General features: G+C 38.4%; 1 protein-coding gene across 1 annotated transcript in view; it reads left to right on the top strand.

The window, feature by feature from the left end:
* The window catches only part of LOC126243458 (dnaJ homolog subfamily C member 8), an 85,231-nt gene that overhangs the window by 59,146 nt on the left and 8,522 nt on the right, over positions 1 to 17,563 (top strand). Inside the window, exon 4 of the mRNA XM_049948165.1 lies at positions 2,045 to 2,139. Coding sequence (XP_049804122.1) covers positions 2,045 to 2,139 — 95 coding nt within the window. The remainder of the gene's footprint in view (positions 1 to 2,044; positions 2,140 to 17,563) is intronic.

Genomic DNA, 17,563 nt, shown 5'->3' with positions numbered 1-17,563 from the left:
GATGATAAGTTTGCAAGCAAGAAACATTGTAACTTTCTTTTTTTTAGATTAGATTTACTTTCATTCCAATTGATCCATAGTGAGGAGGTCCTCCAGGATGTAGAACATGTGAGAAAAACAATACATGACAAATATTTACAACTCAAACAAATAAGCTAATGTACCATTCCACAGGTCCCAAGTGGCATGGTCGTCATTTTTTAATGAACGCTATATGAAAGAATCATTTTACAAATACTAATGCACTGAATTTAAAATAAAGTTTTTTATTTATTTATAAGGTAAGAAACGTGTAATACAACTATTAAATACTTATTTACAATGAACACATTACTGCACTGAATTGGTACAGAAGTTAGATTGTACTTACACAAACACACACACTTATTTACAATGAACACATTACTGCACTGAAATTGTGCAGAAGTTATATTTAGTTGGTTCTACTGGGAAATTCATCAATGGAGTAGGAGTTGGCCACCAATAAATCCTTTAGGCTTCTCTTAAACTGAATTTAATTGGTTGTTAAGCTTTTAATGGCTGCTGGCAAGTTATTGAAAATGTGTGTTCCTGAATAATGCACACCTTTTTGTACAAGACTAAGTGACCCTAAATCCTTGTGAAGATTATTCTTATTTCTAGTATTGATCTCATGAATTGAGCTGTTGGTTTGAAAAAGTGATATATTTTTGACAAATTTCATTAAGGAATAAATATATTGGGAAGCAGTAGTTAGTATCCCTAGTTCCCTAAACAGGCTTCTGCATAATGTTCTTGAGTTCACACCACATATAACTCATACTGCACATTTTTGTGCCCGGAAAACTTTAGCTTGGCTTAATGAATTGCCCCAAAAAATAATCCCATATGACATTATGGAATGAAAGTAAGCATAGTATGCCAGCTTTTTCATTTTTATATCCCCTATGTCTGACACAATTCGCATTGCAAATAGAGATTTGTTAAGACGCTTCAGCAGTTCTGTGGTGTGCTCCTTCCAGTTGAATTTATTATCAAGCTGTAATCCCAAGAATTTAACACTGTCCACTTCTTCTATCTGCTTGTCACCGTATGTTAGGCATATACTCGCGGGACACCCCTTACAAGTTCTGAACTGCATGTAGTGTTTTTTCAAAGTTTAGTGACAAAGAATTGGCTTGGAACCGGTGATTAATGCCCATAAATATTTTATTAGCTGACCTTTCTAAGACTACACTTGATTTGCCATTTATTGCAATGTTCGTATCATTGGCAAACAAAACGAACTTGGCTTCTGGTAATGTTACTGATGAAAGGTCATTGATATACACAAGAAAAAGTGAGGGCCCTAAAATGGAACCTTGTGGGACCCCACATGTAATTAGTTCCCAGTTGGATGATGCCTGATACCTTGATACATGTCTCTTTCCTAATAACACCCTTTGTTTCCTGCCAGAGATATAAGATTTGAACCATTTTGCAACATTTCCTGTTACACTATTCTCACATTGGTATAGAATCAAAATCCGATGTGTATTCAGATAAAAACAGCTGTGTTCTCAGGTCCCACGGGTCACAACCACAACAGAAATTAACATATTCAGAAGGACCAGTGAACAAGGATACAAATTTCACAGCTGCACTATTAGGATGGTGAATAAAAATGGTGATACCACAGGTGACAAGGCTAGAAGCGAAAATTGTAAAAAGAAAATGGTCCACAAATTAATATAAAACAGTTCTTCTCATTATTTTATTTCTCCTTGTAGTCTCAGAAATGTAGACAATCAATAAATGGCAAAAATTTACGACAGGTATAATGTTAACTTTTTAGGCAGATACTTTATTGAGAAAACAGTTTATAATTGTGATTAGTCAAGAACATGTTAAAAATAAATTTATCTCAAGAAGCCTTGTGAGAAAAAGGGGGTCGTCTTATTATGAAAGTCATCTTATACTTAGGTAAATATAGTAGTATTCATTGCTTATGCTAATCTGGTCTCTCTAATTAAAGAAGTTTGTTTTATTATCCATTATTTGACATTTACATTTTTTCCTCTTGTAGTTATTAATAAGGCGTGGAAAACACTAGAAAATGAAGAGACGAGGAGGAAATGTCTTGATGTTATTGAAGAAGCAAAAGCTCGAACTGATCATATGGTAAGATACAACAATTATCACTGCTTGACTCGTGCAGCTTGAGGTGTTTCCTTGTGTAACACATATTCTGAATTAAGTTGTCTTGCAAGCTTTTCGTTTACTTTAAGAGAGAAATTTCATAGCCAATTTATGCTGCAAGGTAAATTTGTCATTCAGACTATGGTGTCTTGTTTTATTTATTTACCTTTTTTTCCTGGTATATATTTCTCTTACACCATTTCAATGTAAAAGTTTTCATTTTAACAGATACAAACAAGAAAATAAGATATGAAAGCTTTTGGTATCAGTGATTAAATTGTTGGAAATGGAAATTATTTTAATGCACTTATGCAAAGCATTAAAAATATTTGTAGAATCTGAAGCTTGGAAGTACAAAGGAACACCAGACCAGGCACACTATACAGGTTCAAAGTCTGGTAGTAGTGTTCCAGAATAGATACCTGTTTTTAAACATTTGAGTTAGACTTAGTAAGAAAGCATTTTACAAATGGAAGAAAGCATTTGACAAATGGTAGATTAGGAGGAAGAGTTGAATATATGCGGACAGACAGAGTAGGAAAAATGATGGGAAATCAAAGATAATGTCAGGTTAGGTCTCTACTCATAAAATATCTCTCTTCCTATTTAACGACAATATTCCGAAAAGGATAGTTGCTACTGACCATATAGTGGAGATGCTGATTCACAGACACAACAAAAAGACAGTCAAACAAAGCTTTTGGCCCAGCAGGTCTTCATCAGAATTAGGCAAAATGCACATGCACATGCGCGCACACACAGCCACGTGCGTATGTTTTGCCAAATTCTGATGAAAGGCCTGTTGGGTCAAAAGCCTTGTTTGACAGTCTTTTAGTTATGCCTATCTGCAACTAAGCATCTTTGCTAAATGGTGAGTAGCAACTATCCTTTTCATAATATTATCATTATTGCTTCCTGGATTTTCCATTGTTTGATTTTGTCCTCTTATTTACTTAGCTTTATTTGCTGCCCACCTCTCTTTCAGTGTACAGTCATAATTTGATCTTCCAGTCTGTTTTGTGAGCAATTTGTTTTTCCTACCTGTTGTAGCAATTCCCATGTGCATTTCTCCATTGCTCTGAGGCATCTTCAGTTTTTTAATGGTTTCTCATTTTTAGAAGTCCAACTTTGGCTGATTGAAGTCAACACTGGCAACACACATTAAATGTAAACTTATCGTTTCATAGACATCAGAAAGTTAATTTTGAATACTATGTATAGTTTAGCAAAACCTCAGACCCCCATTATTAATTTGTAATTTTTCTTTTTGATTGTACATTATTTTTAGTCGAATTGTAACAATATTATGAAAAGGAGAGTTGCTACTCACCATATAGCAGAGGTGCTGAGTAGCAGATAGGCACAACAAAAAGACTGTCACAAAATAAGCTTCACACACACACACACACACACACACACACACACTACGACAGTCTCTGGTAGCTGAAGCCACTCTACCCAGAGACTGTGGTCGTCTCTCTCTCTCTCTCTCTCTCTCTCTCTCTCTCTCTCTGTGTGTGTGTGTGTGTGTGTGTGTGTGTGTGTGTGTGTGTGTGAGAGAGAGAGAGAGAGAGAGAGAGAGAGAGAGAGAGAGATCTATTTTTGACAAAGACCTTGTTGGCTGAAAGCTTATTTTGTGACAGTCTTTGTTGTGCCAGTCTGTGACTTTGCATCTCTGCTATATGGTGAGTAGCAATTCTCCTTTTCATAATAGTTACATTTCATCCTGGATTTTCCATTAATCAAATTATAATATCTTTCATGCTTATTTTCAGACTTGAACTATGACGTTCTTCCCCTTGCTGAAATTCATATGCACTAGAGGCTAACAGTACAGTGCCACTAAAACAAAGGCAGTGTTATATGTCCCATTAAAATATATTCCTTCTTCATTTTCCCAATTGAATGATCTAGAAATTTGTTCTAGAATAGTTAGTTTTGTTGATATGGAAGCTTTTCCCATCTCATTTTTAGTTTGTTTTCCTGCTAGTCTAATTGAATATGGCGGTGCAGGTCTCCTGCATTGTTCCCCTACGCACTGTCACCGAGTATGGGACTTCATCATTATCATAATTGAATCTATTGAAACTGTGTCTTTGATGAAATTTGTACGGATTATGTTAAAATTTAGTGAAAAGCTTTCTCATAATTTATGAATCTCAAGCAGCATTGTAAAGAATCATCACTGTCTGCTCTCCCATTCACAACTTCTAACTTGTGCATGTGGTCTCCCCCCTCTCCCACATATGGTTGGTGATAATGTTGGTAACCATCTTGTAAACTGCAGAGCGGAGGCTACTGTTCCAACAAAATACATTTGTGCTCGACAGATTGCACAGGCAAGCTACTGTGTTGCTAGGCGATATCACACCGTATGATTAAATTGTTTCAAAAGTTGAAGGAATAAACAAGTGGAAATAATCTTATCAGATCATGATTTATACCATGATTTCATATCTTATTTCCCTGCATTGATTTTTAGTGAGTAATTATTAGTGCATGTGCAGATGTTAAATGTTAATGCCCATGTAATACCTGTTTATGTCTTTGTTTTTCTCACTTTGTTAAATTTATTTTGCCGTTTCATGAGGTGGAGAAACTAACAAATAATTTGTTTTATTAGCTGCTAGCATCAAAACAAACAGTGGCAAATCGAGGTTGGAATATCAAGTTATGAAAAGAATAGATGGCTATTCGTCATAAAGATGATGCATTGAGTTGCAGACAGGAGCAACTAAAAACACTTACACACTGAGCTTTCAACCAAAGCTTTCATCAAAAAATAAAGGAACACACACACACACACACACACACACACACACACACACACACACACACACGACTGCTATCTCAAACTGCTCTGGGCAGACTCCAACTGTTGGGTTGAATGAAAGCAGCAGTCTAGAGTGGGGCAGGAAAGGGGAATGAATAACAGGATATGCGTGGAGGAAGAGAAGAGTGCTTTCTGGCAGAGCATGCAGAGACTAGAAGGTGGTGAGTCAAAACTGCCAGGTGCAGTGTTGGGAGGCTGTGGGAGAGGGATATGGGGGAGAATAGGAGAGGAGCACAGGGAGGAAAAAACTGGGGGGTGTGTTGACAGAGATTTGTGCACAGCGAGGGTGAGGGGACGTGGATTGGAGATGGTGATAGGACAGAGGGGCGGAAACTGTTCGGTGGAGGGTGTGGGGACAGGAGGTTATCGTAGGTTGAGGCATCAATAAGTTCTGGAGTGGAGAATGTGTTGTAAGGGTAACTCCCATTTGCACTATTTAGAAAAGCATCCTAGTCCATCCCAGTGCCATTCCCAATCACAGTCCCTTAACACAGGGATCGTTGCCCTGTGGAAGGCCTAATTGCAGAACATTCCTGATCCAACCGCCCAGGACTTCCTATTCTAGTCCTGTCAAAGGCTTATCCTGCCCCATCAGAGACTGAGCCACCTGTGAAAGCAGCCATGTCATACACCAGCACTGCTGCACACAGTTTTTTTTTTTTTTTGTATTGGTATGACTACACCAACCAGCTGTCCACCAGAATGAATGGCCACTGCCAGCCTGTGACCAGGAGCAAAGTGGACTGCCCTGTGGCACAAAATGCAGCTTAACATAACGTGCTTGATTTCAATAGCTGCTTCATATCCTAGGTCATCTGGATTCTCCCCACCAGCACCAGCCGCCAGCTTTCCTTAACTGTCCAGTTTGCTGTTGTAACAAATTCTCTGTTCCTGAAACTATTCCAGCCTCAACCTATGATAACTTATTGTCCCCCACACCCTCCACCCAACAGTTTTCATTTCCCCTGACGCTGCGCCTAGCAACTTTGTTCTGCCACTTTCTAGTCCCTGCACACTCCACCAGACAGCGCAGACAGTGTTCTTCCTTCCTTCCCTTCCCTCCCACCCTACGATATCCCTCGTACTTTCCTGCCCCACTCCAGGTTACTGTTTTTGTTCAGTGCAACAGTTGGTCTGCCCAGAATGCAACAGTTGGTCTGCCCAGTATAACTCTAAATAGCAGGTGTGTGTGTGTGTGTGTGTGTGTGTGTGTGTGTGTGTGTGTGTGTGTGTGTCTCTTTTGAAGAAGGCTTTGCTTCAAAGCTCAGTGTCGTTGTTCCTATCTAAAACTCCACATGTCATCTTTACGATGATTAGCAATTTATCCTTTTTGTAATTGTTGCTGATGACAAATATCAGCAGTGACATGATATCAGCACTTGTGATAGGGTATACAAATGCAGAAAGCTCCTTGTTGTACTGTAAAGATCAATGATAATCCAGTCAACAGCAAAGTACACTTGGGGACTAGCAAAAATCATTTTGTAAGCCATTTGGATCCCAAGTTTCAAAAAAGCAGAGACTGTTTTTCTCAAATAATTTGTAGAATTTTCAATAGTCACATAAACAAGACTGTAAACTGCACTAGCTTTCAGACTGATCCTTTCTTGAGCTAGAGTATGCGCGTGCCTACACACACACACACACACACTGCCTAATGCTTAGTCTTCTAAGGCTGAAAATGTTGTCAGTTCAGCTTGCTGAGCATTTTTGAGATTGTAACTGCTTTTCGATTCATTATAGCCTCTGAAGATGTCTACAGCATTGGAAGATAAAACATTGTGCAGAGAAATATGTCTTGGACTATGGCCTGATGTCCATAAAACAAAAATCACCAAGGGCATAGCTTTAACATTTTCAAAACAATTTGCTTTGAGAGAATAATTTTTATACCATGTAAATATTTAACCGTAAAGGTACCTATGGATATTTAAAATTGAAACTAATTTACATCACCTCTCAAAACATTAAGTTGAGACAGGTTAACACACAGATGTTGCATTGCTAAGAAATCTGGGAAAGGTCAACAAGGGCTGTGTGCATTCCCAAATTGTGGTGTTGGTAGAGTAAAAGGAAAATTTGTACATCCACAAATTGAAAATGAATTTAAGTAAAGGAAATGATACTAAACTCTGTTTCATTTGTTACTCCTCTTGGGACATGGAAACCTGTAAGAGGTCACAGCATGTGCTCCAGACAGGCAATTTGATAAGCTGCCTGTCAGTGTCATGAAGATTATGCTGCAATGTGTTGACCGTATAGGGTGTCTCTCCTAAGAGACATCGGGCACATTTTCTCTACTGGTTCTCAGATATTTGCTATCATTTTTCCAGTGTTGAAATGGGTTCTGCCTAAAAAATAAATACTGCTCATCACATTTTGTGTTACAACCAGTGTCAGTGGAATACTTCAGTTTGTTTTCCATTACAAGTAAAACGTTTTTAAAGCAGAATTTTGGTGCTCTTTTGATGGAGCAGTCCCAAATTTGGTTAATGCAATGCTTGTTTTATTAATATGTATTATCAAGGCAGTGAAACACAAAGAATAACAGACTCTTCGGCAGCAGCTGAGTAGCACTGTTGCATGGCAGTAGCAGACAGCATAGGGCAGGGTGTAATAAGAGATGGGGCATGGTGAACAAATATTTACCAATATGGTAACTACAATGGGACCAGCTTCAACTACAATAGGACCAGGGAGCTGGCAGTGAATGGACCTTAGTCTTCTTTCCATCATGGTACATGCAGAATGCAACATGTAAACACCTTCAGAAGTAGGAGGCACGGTTTTGATTAAGGGTGAGTGCTGGCAAGGCTCTCCTGGACGTGCATCTTGTTATTGCTGCAGCGAATCTTTCTGAAAAGATACTGTAATATAAAGCTGCCCAGTGAAATGCCAAAGAAACTGGCATGTGCAAAATGCCGTTGCATTGTATATGGTACAAAGCAGATCCATGCAGTAGTACATGGATGCTCACTAGAGAATATAACATACATCATGGTGTGTGACATGTTGAAAGCCTCAAAAACGCAGTGAAAGTTTTCAGTGAAGGTCAAGGCCAGTCAGCTACAGCATTAAACCATCCTGCTGGCTTTCTTATGAAGGCTGTATTCACACAAGTCAGCGCTTTGCAGCACAGGTAGACCAGATTGTTCTGTGGATCATTATTGAGTGTCTGTGAACCCCCACTGGCTGTGTGAGGCAGCTCATCAACATAAATTGACTGTCAATTGCTGTGTTGTTGAATGGCATAACATAATGACCTTCCTTCAGAAAGAACTGCCTGATGTCCTTGGATGTATTGATGTAAGAATAAGGCAAATAGTGTGGATGCAGGAGGATGGTGTTCACAGCCACTGTGCACCACCTGTGCCCCAAGCAGGCTGAGACTGCTTTCTCAATAAAACATCAGGCAGACATGTGGATGTTGTTTGGCCAGCAAGGTTATACAAGCCATCTATCCTCTTGCTTCTATTTCTGAGCAATGTTGAAGGATGTAGTGTATGCAGAACAGTTTAAAAACTGTGAAGAGATGAAAAATTGCATCAGGCAGGCATCCTCTGCAATTAATGTGTTGCCTGCAACAGTGAGCACCATTTGTAGGCTGTATTAAGAATAAAACTGTGGTTTGTTTGGACACCTTTATATTCTGTGGACTTTTAATGGATCACATGTTCACAACAAAGAAGTAGTAATGGAGTAGAATAATAAGCTCATTGTTTATGGCATGCAAATCAGTTCAAGAAAATTACTGTGGTGATAGGTAATTTATTGACTGTTCAGATGGTCAGAAATTGGGTTGTAAAAGTAATCTTTCCACTTACTAAGTGTAGTAACTATGTTAAATCAAAGTTTTTTTTTGTCTACTTTCTGCTTTTTCCTTAATGCTACAATGTGGTGAAATTAAGTAGCTATTATTTATCTGATTGGGATTTAGAACTGGAACACCAGACCGTTCTATGAAATCACCTTGAAAGTGATACTATCTTATTACTGTGGCTATGTGGATTGCTCTCGACCACTCTACAATGTAGTCGATAACTACAAGAGACCCTGAAAGATCCGCAAACATCAGTTTGCGATGTCGTCTTTGTCCAACTTCTCCATCTTTTGTGCTGCCCTGCTGTGCATTGTCTGCTACCACCAATCAGCAGCACTGTCTGCTGCAATCCTTAGTGTTTTACTGTCTTATTAATAAATGTTGATAAAATACCCCCCCCACACACACACACAGTTGATAATATGTGTATATTGCCAGTGTATTATAGCTGTTGTGTTTTTGCAAAGAAAGACAAGGCATTGATTTGCTATTGAATTAGGAAAAATAGTGTTTACTGATGTGAGGTTGCATTGTATCAAAGTGCTTGAGATATGCTCTGGAATCATTTTAAGGATGATTGTCTATTTAAAAAGTGATTAATTTCTGCTTTCTCATTTTGTGCAATATTGCTAGTGTTTAAGGGGATATCAGCAGTCTTGTGGTTTTTCCAGCCACATTTTGTTTGAAATAAGTTTCACTCTGATTTGGTGATAGTAAAAAGTTTGGTGAGGTGGAATACAGGGTGGTCCATCTGAAGTTTCGGATGAGATTATCTCAAAAACTATACATTGGGTAAAAATAGTGGGTAAGACAAGTTCGTAAGCGCAAAGGTGGACATCAAATGATACTACACGTGGCCGCCGCCCCCTTGTCTTGGGTGGGGGTTAAGTCTTAAATGGAAACTCCCAGCTTTTTATTGCAGCTTCGGATTCTCCATAAAAAAGTAATCACGTTTTGTCTGAAACATTTTTTAAAACCATTGACAAATGACACTAAAATGGAGAATAATTAAAATTGGGAAGAACTCCGATTTATTTAGAATGATCCGAGGAGGACGCATCAAATCGATACAAAATGTGCACCAATTCTCTCATTACGCCAAATTAAGCATTCCCCCCCCCCCCCCCCCCCCCCCGAAAAAAAAAAAATCTATCCTACCCACCACAGTTGAGGGAGGTGGAATGGTATTAAAATCTCGTTTGGGAACTCTTCGCAACTGCATTACTCACCCAACTGTGGTGCTACCATGGCCAAACTGCGAACTATAGCTCAGTATAAAGGTCGGTGCAATGCGATCAGACATCACTCCACTTTCAGACTATGAACCGTAAACATCGACTGATGAAAGTAAATTATTCTTTAGCAAAACATGGCTTACTATCCACCTACAGAGATTGTTGATATGATGTTAATTTTGATGTGAATGCCATAACAATTAAGCTGCAGCTGTGCAGTTGTATGCAAATTGTTTCCCAAACAGACGAAATCCAAATGAAAACATTACTCGAAATTGCGCGCAACGAGTTCGAAATGGATACATGCACCATCCACCTCGTCATCGCAAATACAATGAAAATGACGCTCTTATCCTTACTGTTCTCGTCTGTGTTCAACTGGATCCTGAAATGAGTAGTGCGGTTCAGAGACGAACTAGAATATCGAAATCAACTGTTTTGAGAAATTTGAAGGCACATAAATATCATGTGTATCATATCACACTGACACAGGCATTAACGCCGAAAGGTATGCAAATACAAGTGCATTTCTGCCAATGGGCCTTGGAAATAAGAGGTGACAATGAATTTTTTTTTTTTTTAGATACGTTATGTTCATCGATGAAATCACATTCAAAAACAGTGGTGAATTAAATCGTCATGATTGTCATTATTGGTCCCCTGTCAATCCACAATGGCACAGACCCGTTGTCAATCAACACAAATGGTCGTTAACGGTCCGGTGTGGAATTTTAAACGGTTACTTGATAGGACTGTGTTTTTTTGACCGAAATGTTACTGTGAAATCTTATTTACAACTTCTCTGCTATGATTTGTTGGAGCTAATGGAAGATGTTGATTTAGAAACTAGGCAACGAATGTGGTTCCAACAGGACGGAGCAGCTCCCCTTATGCTAAAAATGTGCGGAACGTTTTAAATTGATGCTACCCTGGTCGGTGGATAGGATGCAGCGGACCAATTCAGTGGCCTCCACGTTCACCAGACCTAACATCTCCTGAATTTTTCTTGTGGGGTTATTTAAAAAATATTGTTTGTGACAGACAGCCCACAACCTGAAACGATATGAAGCAACGCATTCGAAGAGCATGTGCAGCCATACCACAGGATGTGCTGCTTAAAACTGTGGACAACTTTCGCAGACGATTGACTTTATGCATTGAAGCAAATGGGGATAATTTTGAACAATTTCTTCGTGGCTAATTTCATTAATTAAGCACCCCAAATTGTGAGAGGCAAAATCACACTAATGAAGCACCCCATGGGAACACCATTCTACTGTGTCCATGTCGTTGGTCCTGGGTAACGCTAGAAGTAGGACACAGTACATTTTGTACAAAAATAGCTTAATTTGGCGTAACGAAAGAATTGGTGCACATTTTTAGCGATTTGATGCATCTTTCTCGGATAATTCTAAATAAATCAGAGTTCTTACCCAATTTTACTTTTTTCTCAATTTCAGCGTCATCTGTCAATGGTTTAAAAAAATGTTTCAGAGAAAACTTGATTATTTTTCTATGGAGAATCCGAATCTGCAATAAAAAATGGGTGTTTCCACTTAAGATTTAAAAGTTGCCACCCACCCCACCCAAGGGGGCCGGGGCTGGAGGTCATGTGTAGTATCATTTGATGTCCCCCTTTGAGCCTACAAACTAGTCTGACCCTATATTTTTACCCGATGTATAGTTTTCGAGATAATCTCATCTGAATCTCATCATTCATATGGACCACCCCGTATACTGTCCCCAGTGTACTACACCAGTGCTAAACGGGATAGAGATTAAATGAATATGGTGAGCAGTCTGTGAGGTCCTTGAACTAAGATGGCACCAGACAAGCATGATAATGAAGTTTATTGTAAAATTAAAGATACAATCACAATTTGAGAAAAGTTCCACAGTGTTGAGTACACCCAGTCCAAAATGAGATAGCCGCCCCATATGTCATTTTTCTACAGGTACTAGGGATTCACATACTTGGCATCTGAATATTCCCACTATACACAGCCACAAAACTGTGGACTACCTAGTGGCCAGTTTGAATAATGGATTGTAGCATCACACAGTTACTACTAAGTGGTACAAAAATTATGGCTCATTCTTCACACCCTCCTCAATTTGGTCATCCAGTAGGCATGAAGCAAATAAATTTCATTGATAGTCCACCCATGTGAGGCATATTTAACATGGGTATCTATTGCAGTACCACATTCAGTTGTTATTGGGGGGGGGGGGGGGCTTATGGGCTTCAGTTGTTATTGGATTCACGATTGTTGTGTTGGGGCTTATGGGCTTCAGTTGTTATTGGATTCACGATTGTTGTGTTGGGTGTTTTACGCAGTACTGCATGTTTTGGCCTGCAGTACTCAGTGCATATAGCACTCCTCACAAGTAATTATTTGTTCACTCCGTACTTCTGCTTTCTACTTTGAGATTCTAGTGGTGACATTCTTCAGCCAAGCTCCAAGCTTACTTGTGTTGACGCAGTTATTTTTAATATGCATTAAATTTACCATGTTTATATTACTTTTAATATTGGCTGACATTTGATAGAAAGGTAATGTAGTGTAAAATGCAAATTTAAATTAGCCCCACTTAAGATGGTGCACCAGCCAGAGTACAAAAATTCTGATTTCCTCTAATACAACAATATGCAAAGGATAGATTTGTACTCAGCACATACAGGTGTTGAGTGGCAAGCAGGCACATTAAAAGAAACTGCTAGATATTATTCAACTATCACACTTAGTCCTTAATCACACGTAGACACACAAACAAGGCGACTGTTGTCTCTAGCATTTAAGGCACCTTTAATACATTTCAGCTTGCCTGAGCCTTGGGAGGTGAACTGCAATTGGAATTGTCAGTCACAGGAAGTGAGAAGTTAAGATCCAGTTTCTGTGTTATTTTCTGTTGAATATTGGGTCAAAAATTCAACTGAAGTAACAATAAAATGATATGTGTAGCATTAAGGTTGCTTTACTTGGTTTTAGGGTAATACAAAAGCAAAGTGAAGAGAAGTGCTGCTCTATTGACATATAAGTTAATAATGAAATTTTGACCAAAACAGACTTAGATTTGGTCTCAGGCTTTTGGAATACAGTTTCTGTGTTGGGAAAACATAGGATCTGAAAAACATAATAGAAATACTTACAGGTTGAGTAGTACGGACTGGTGTTTGATGAGAAGGTAATGTAGTGGATCATTCAGATTTAAACTAGTCTCAGTTTCAGAAAGTAGAAATTGGCACAAGGTGTGGGTAAGGGGCTGGAGGTGACAACTTTTTCCAGGTTTAACTTATATTTCCTTCAGTGAGCAGGGGTTTCGTATTTAGCTGTTTAGTAAGTAGGCACTGTTTGTTTCTTATTTGTATTCTGATTTCTTCAGTATTTTTGTTTTTTGAATAACAAAATATCTGTGCCATAATTTCCATGTTAATGTGTGCAAATATAGGTACTTATGTGGCCGTACAATTAGTATTTTGAGAAACATTTAATTCACAACCTATAATGATTTCATACATCGTAATATGTGTAAAATTTTAGATATTTGTGAATTTTACAAAATAAGTCAATGTACTTGCTCTATCTAGCCTACATGGTAACTTATGTGTCTGAAAATAAAGTTAAATTATATTTTTAATTCAGAGATTTTTAGGAATGTAAGTGCAGTCAGTAACTGTTCTAATTCTTTTGTATTTCAGTTCATGGGGTGCAAGTGCCCCCATTCCTGGAATTTCTTTTCCCATTTTACCTGTACATGTTTTCTCGTTTGTGTACCCTATGTGCCCCCTTTCCTTAAGTCTACGGAACTTACTGAGAGCCTTTTAGCATTTTCTTGCTGTAATTTTGTGACGAGACATTCGTTATCCTGTTTCTCCAATACAGGAAAGGAAATTCCAAGAATGTTGGATCTCATCTGCACGTATATGCTGGAAGACCCTTGGTAACTTGGTTTCATGTGTATATCACATCACCTAGTTTCTTGCATTCTTCACTAGAAGATAAAAGCAGGTAATGTTACAGTGTTTCAGTGCAGTGTCAAGATAAATACTTTAATTTTTTTTTAAATTTACATAATACAAAGTAACCTCTTATTAATTTTATTGTTAAAGCAAAGAAGTTGGTCTTTGATGCTGTGATTGCATTTACAGAAGACAAACCACATGTTAATGCACTTAATCAAATAAATTTAATTGAAAAAGTAAATTTGAGCTTTGAGACTATTAAATTTTAGTGTAGTAATTGCAGCTATTTGTAACACATTGTTTGTATGTGGGACTTTGGGAGTCATCATCCCTGTATGTATGTGTGTGTGTTGCCATCCACTTTGATACTCCTGTTAAAATGCTTTGTGGAAGACCTGATATGGAAAACAGTCCAAAAACATAGTACCAGGCAGCAGCAGACTGATTTTTTGGTATCACTGTCTATTGTCTCTCATTCATGCAGGTGACTTCCATAATTACTTCTTACTGACATAAAGGAACCTAAGGACGTGAAAGAATATGTATCTATACACTTTTAGGTTCCTGTCGGATAACTGCTGTCTGGTATGTAAAAGTTTACCATCTCTTTGTTCTTGTGGACCTTAATAATTATTTTATTCTGTGTGTTACATGCTCTGAATTTAATTGTAACATGTCTCAGTGGAAGGAGTAGATGTGCTCTAAGAAAAAGTTACGGTTCAAAAGCAAAGTCACATCAAATGGCACAGTTAAGACTGTAACATATTAAAAATAAATGTTGTGTTCAGTGTGTACGTGTTATTAAAGTGTGTGCAAAAAGGTATTTTAACACAATAGAAAAAAATTATTGATGAAGTTTTATAAATAGCCTCATGCTCAGGTGGTATGACATACCAAGAAACTGTAAAAGTGGTCCAGGGCAACTTTGAAGTCTACCAGCCAAGTAGTAGTATGGTACCTTACAGATTACTCAGTTGACTATAAATTTTGCTCATTAGCAGATACAAACATTGGAAGTGTCATTTAGATTGGCACCCTACTAGAGTGAACATAGAAATTCTAGTATTGATTTTTATGTTCATTGCTGCTTTAACATTGAATATGAACTACATCTGACAAAGGACACAACCAATATTACTTTAGTAAGTAAGAGAGGAGCATTTTGTGTGGAAGAAACAATATCCTCAATCAGTAGTTTTCACAGCATTGCAATTTTTCCAGAGATTTAGTGCAAGACAGAGACCAATAGCAAACTGCCGACAAGACACACAATATCTCTCTCTCACCCCCTCTCACTCCCCCCTCATTCCCCCCTCTCCTCCCCCTTCCCCTGCTCCTTCCCTTCCCCCTCTCCCCCTCCATCCCCTTTGCTCCCTCTTTCTCCACCCCCTCCTCCCTTTTCCCACAACTGTCTCACATGGCCTGAATAAAAAGTTATATTTTTTACTCGAAACTATTAAATAATTTATCATTGTGCAAAACAAAGAAAGTCATATTTGGTGTGTTCCCATAGAAATCGTATAGAAAATATTCAGAATGATTTTAATTTTGGGGAATATTTGCCCAGAGTGCAGTATTGTAGTACAGGGTAAACTATTGGTTTGTGTGAATAAATCATTTGTCTACAATGTTTTAAAACAGAAAAGATACTGCACATGTTCATAATAACGAAACAGTAAAGTAATATAACCAAAAAGATGTATTTAACTAATATAAGCTTAGCTTTCAGGGAAGAGCAGATGTTTCGCAGTCACATTATCGTTTTGGTTCGAGAGGTCTATTCAAGGAGTGTGTGTCTTCTGTGGATTTGAAGTGCACTAAGTCCAGCCACCAGCATGATCTGGCAACACTGCAAGGTGTGGAAGAATCTAGAGGAAGTGTTGTCCCACTCAAGATGCTACAGTGCTCTGTCTCCTCGTGGTCTAGTAGTAAAGGTCGCGCAGTGTAGATGCAAAGTCACAGGGTAGACATATCGTATGGGATGAGAAGAAACCATCTCACCCTGTCCCCAGACGCAGGATTCTGGGCAACTTTTCCGAACTCTCCCTGTTGTCTAAACCTCACCAGTTTTTTCTTTTTCTTCACTCTTCCTTGCCCTTCAGTCCTTCTGGTGTGAAGGAAGTGTGTTGGCTCCTATAGCTTGCAAATTTCAGTACCTTTATATGTGTTCTCCTGTTGCCACTTGGTGAGTAGATTTTCTGTTTTTTCAATTACGTTGTACCTCGTCTTAAGTTCAAATGCCTTTTAATTTATTCCAAGCTTTTCTTAATGTGGTTGTCTTAACTAAACTCCATGCTTCTGCCACTGCTGAAGAGCAGTCTTTTAACTTCAATTTTTGACAGTGAGCTGTAATGCCTTCCTTTACTAAACTTATGCTCAAGTTTCACACAGAGCCATCCAGGGAAAGCCAGTCTCATCTGTCGTTTATAAAATTTCAGAAGCATAAGATTCTGCTCCAATTATTAATTTTTCAGTGAAATTTCATGCTGCTTTTGGGTCGGCTTAAAGTTTTTCACCACTTAAATTCAGCTCACGAATATTGTGCCTTGCTTGAAATTCCATAGCCACCCATTGCTCACTTTAAATGAAACTAAAAAGTTTTACTTTTATACAGACAATTGGCCCTGAAAGAGGGTTTCCCATTGCTTCCTGCTCTAAAAATCACTGGAATACGCCCTTCCCAAGCAATATTGCAAGAACGAGAAGTATCATCTACACAGTGATTGCAGTATACTACTGTAGAAAACACTTATATTAAAGAGCTGTTCAACTTAAAGTATGCTTAGGACAGAGAACCCAAAATTATAAGACGTTCACCTAATCATGGTGATGATTTTCTACACACCACCCTACAGTCAGTGCAGAATGTCTGTGATGGTATTGTACAAATGATGCCTCTGGACTACCACAAATTCTTTTGAGAATTATGGAAGTGTAATGTGATAGCACAAACCAGTAGACGGTTCTAGAATTTGTAGGCACTGCCCATACACTGCTGGTGCTACATTTACATGACTAATCAGCATTTCACATTTAAGTGCCTGACAGAGGGTTCATCGGACCACCTTTAGACTATTTCTGCGCCATTCCACTCTTGAACAGTGTGAGGGAGAAAAATCTTTCCTTATGAGCTCTAGTTCCTCATATTTTATTAAGATTATTTTTCCCACTCTAGGTAGGCATCAACAAAATACTTTCACACTTGCAGGAGAAAGTTGGTGATAGAAATTTTGTGAAAAGATTTTGCCACAACAGAAGTGCCTTTCTTTTAATTATTGCCATTCCAACTCTCATATTATATTCATGACTCCCTTTCTCCTATTTCATGATAGTATAAAAGGAGCTGCCCTTCTTTGAACTTTTCGATGCCCTCTGTGAATCGTACCTGGTACTATTTCCATACCAAGCAACAGTACTCCAGTAGAGGACAGAGAAGCATAGTGCAGGCAGTCTCTAATGGAAATGTGTAAATCGTTTTGCAGTTGATTTCGATCAGATGGTGACTTTCAGGTCATAAATGACAGTATCACCTGCAAACAATCTGAGGGCAGCTC

Source organism: Schistocerca nitens, chromosome 1, assembly GCF_023898315.1.
Source record: "Schistocerca nitens isolate TAMUIC-IGC-003100 chromosome 1, iqSchNite1.1, whole genome shotgun sequence".
NCBI lineage: Eukaryota > Metazoa > Arthropoda > Insecta > Orthoptera > Acrididae > Schistocerca > Schistocerca nitens.
The sequence above is the reverse complement of the archived record's forward strand: the minus strand, read 5'-3'. Positions and strand labels throughout refer to the sequence as shown.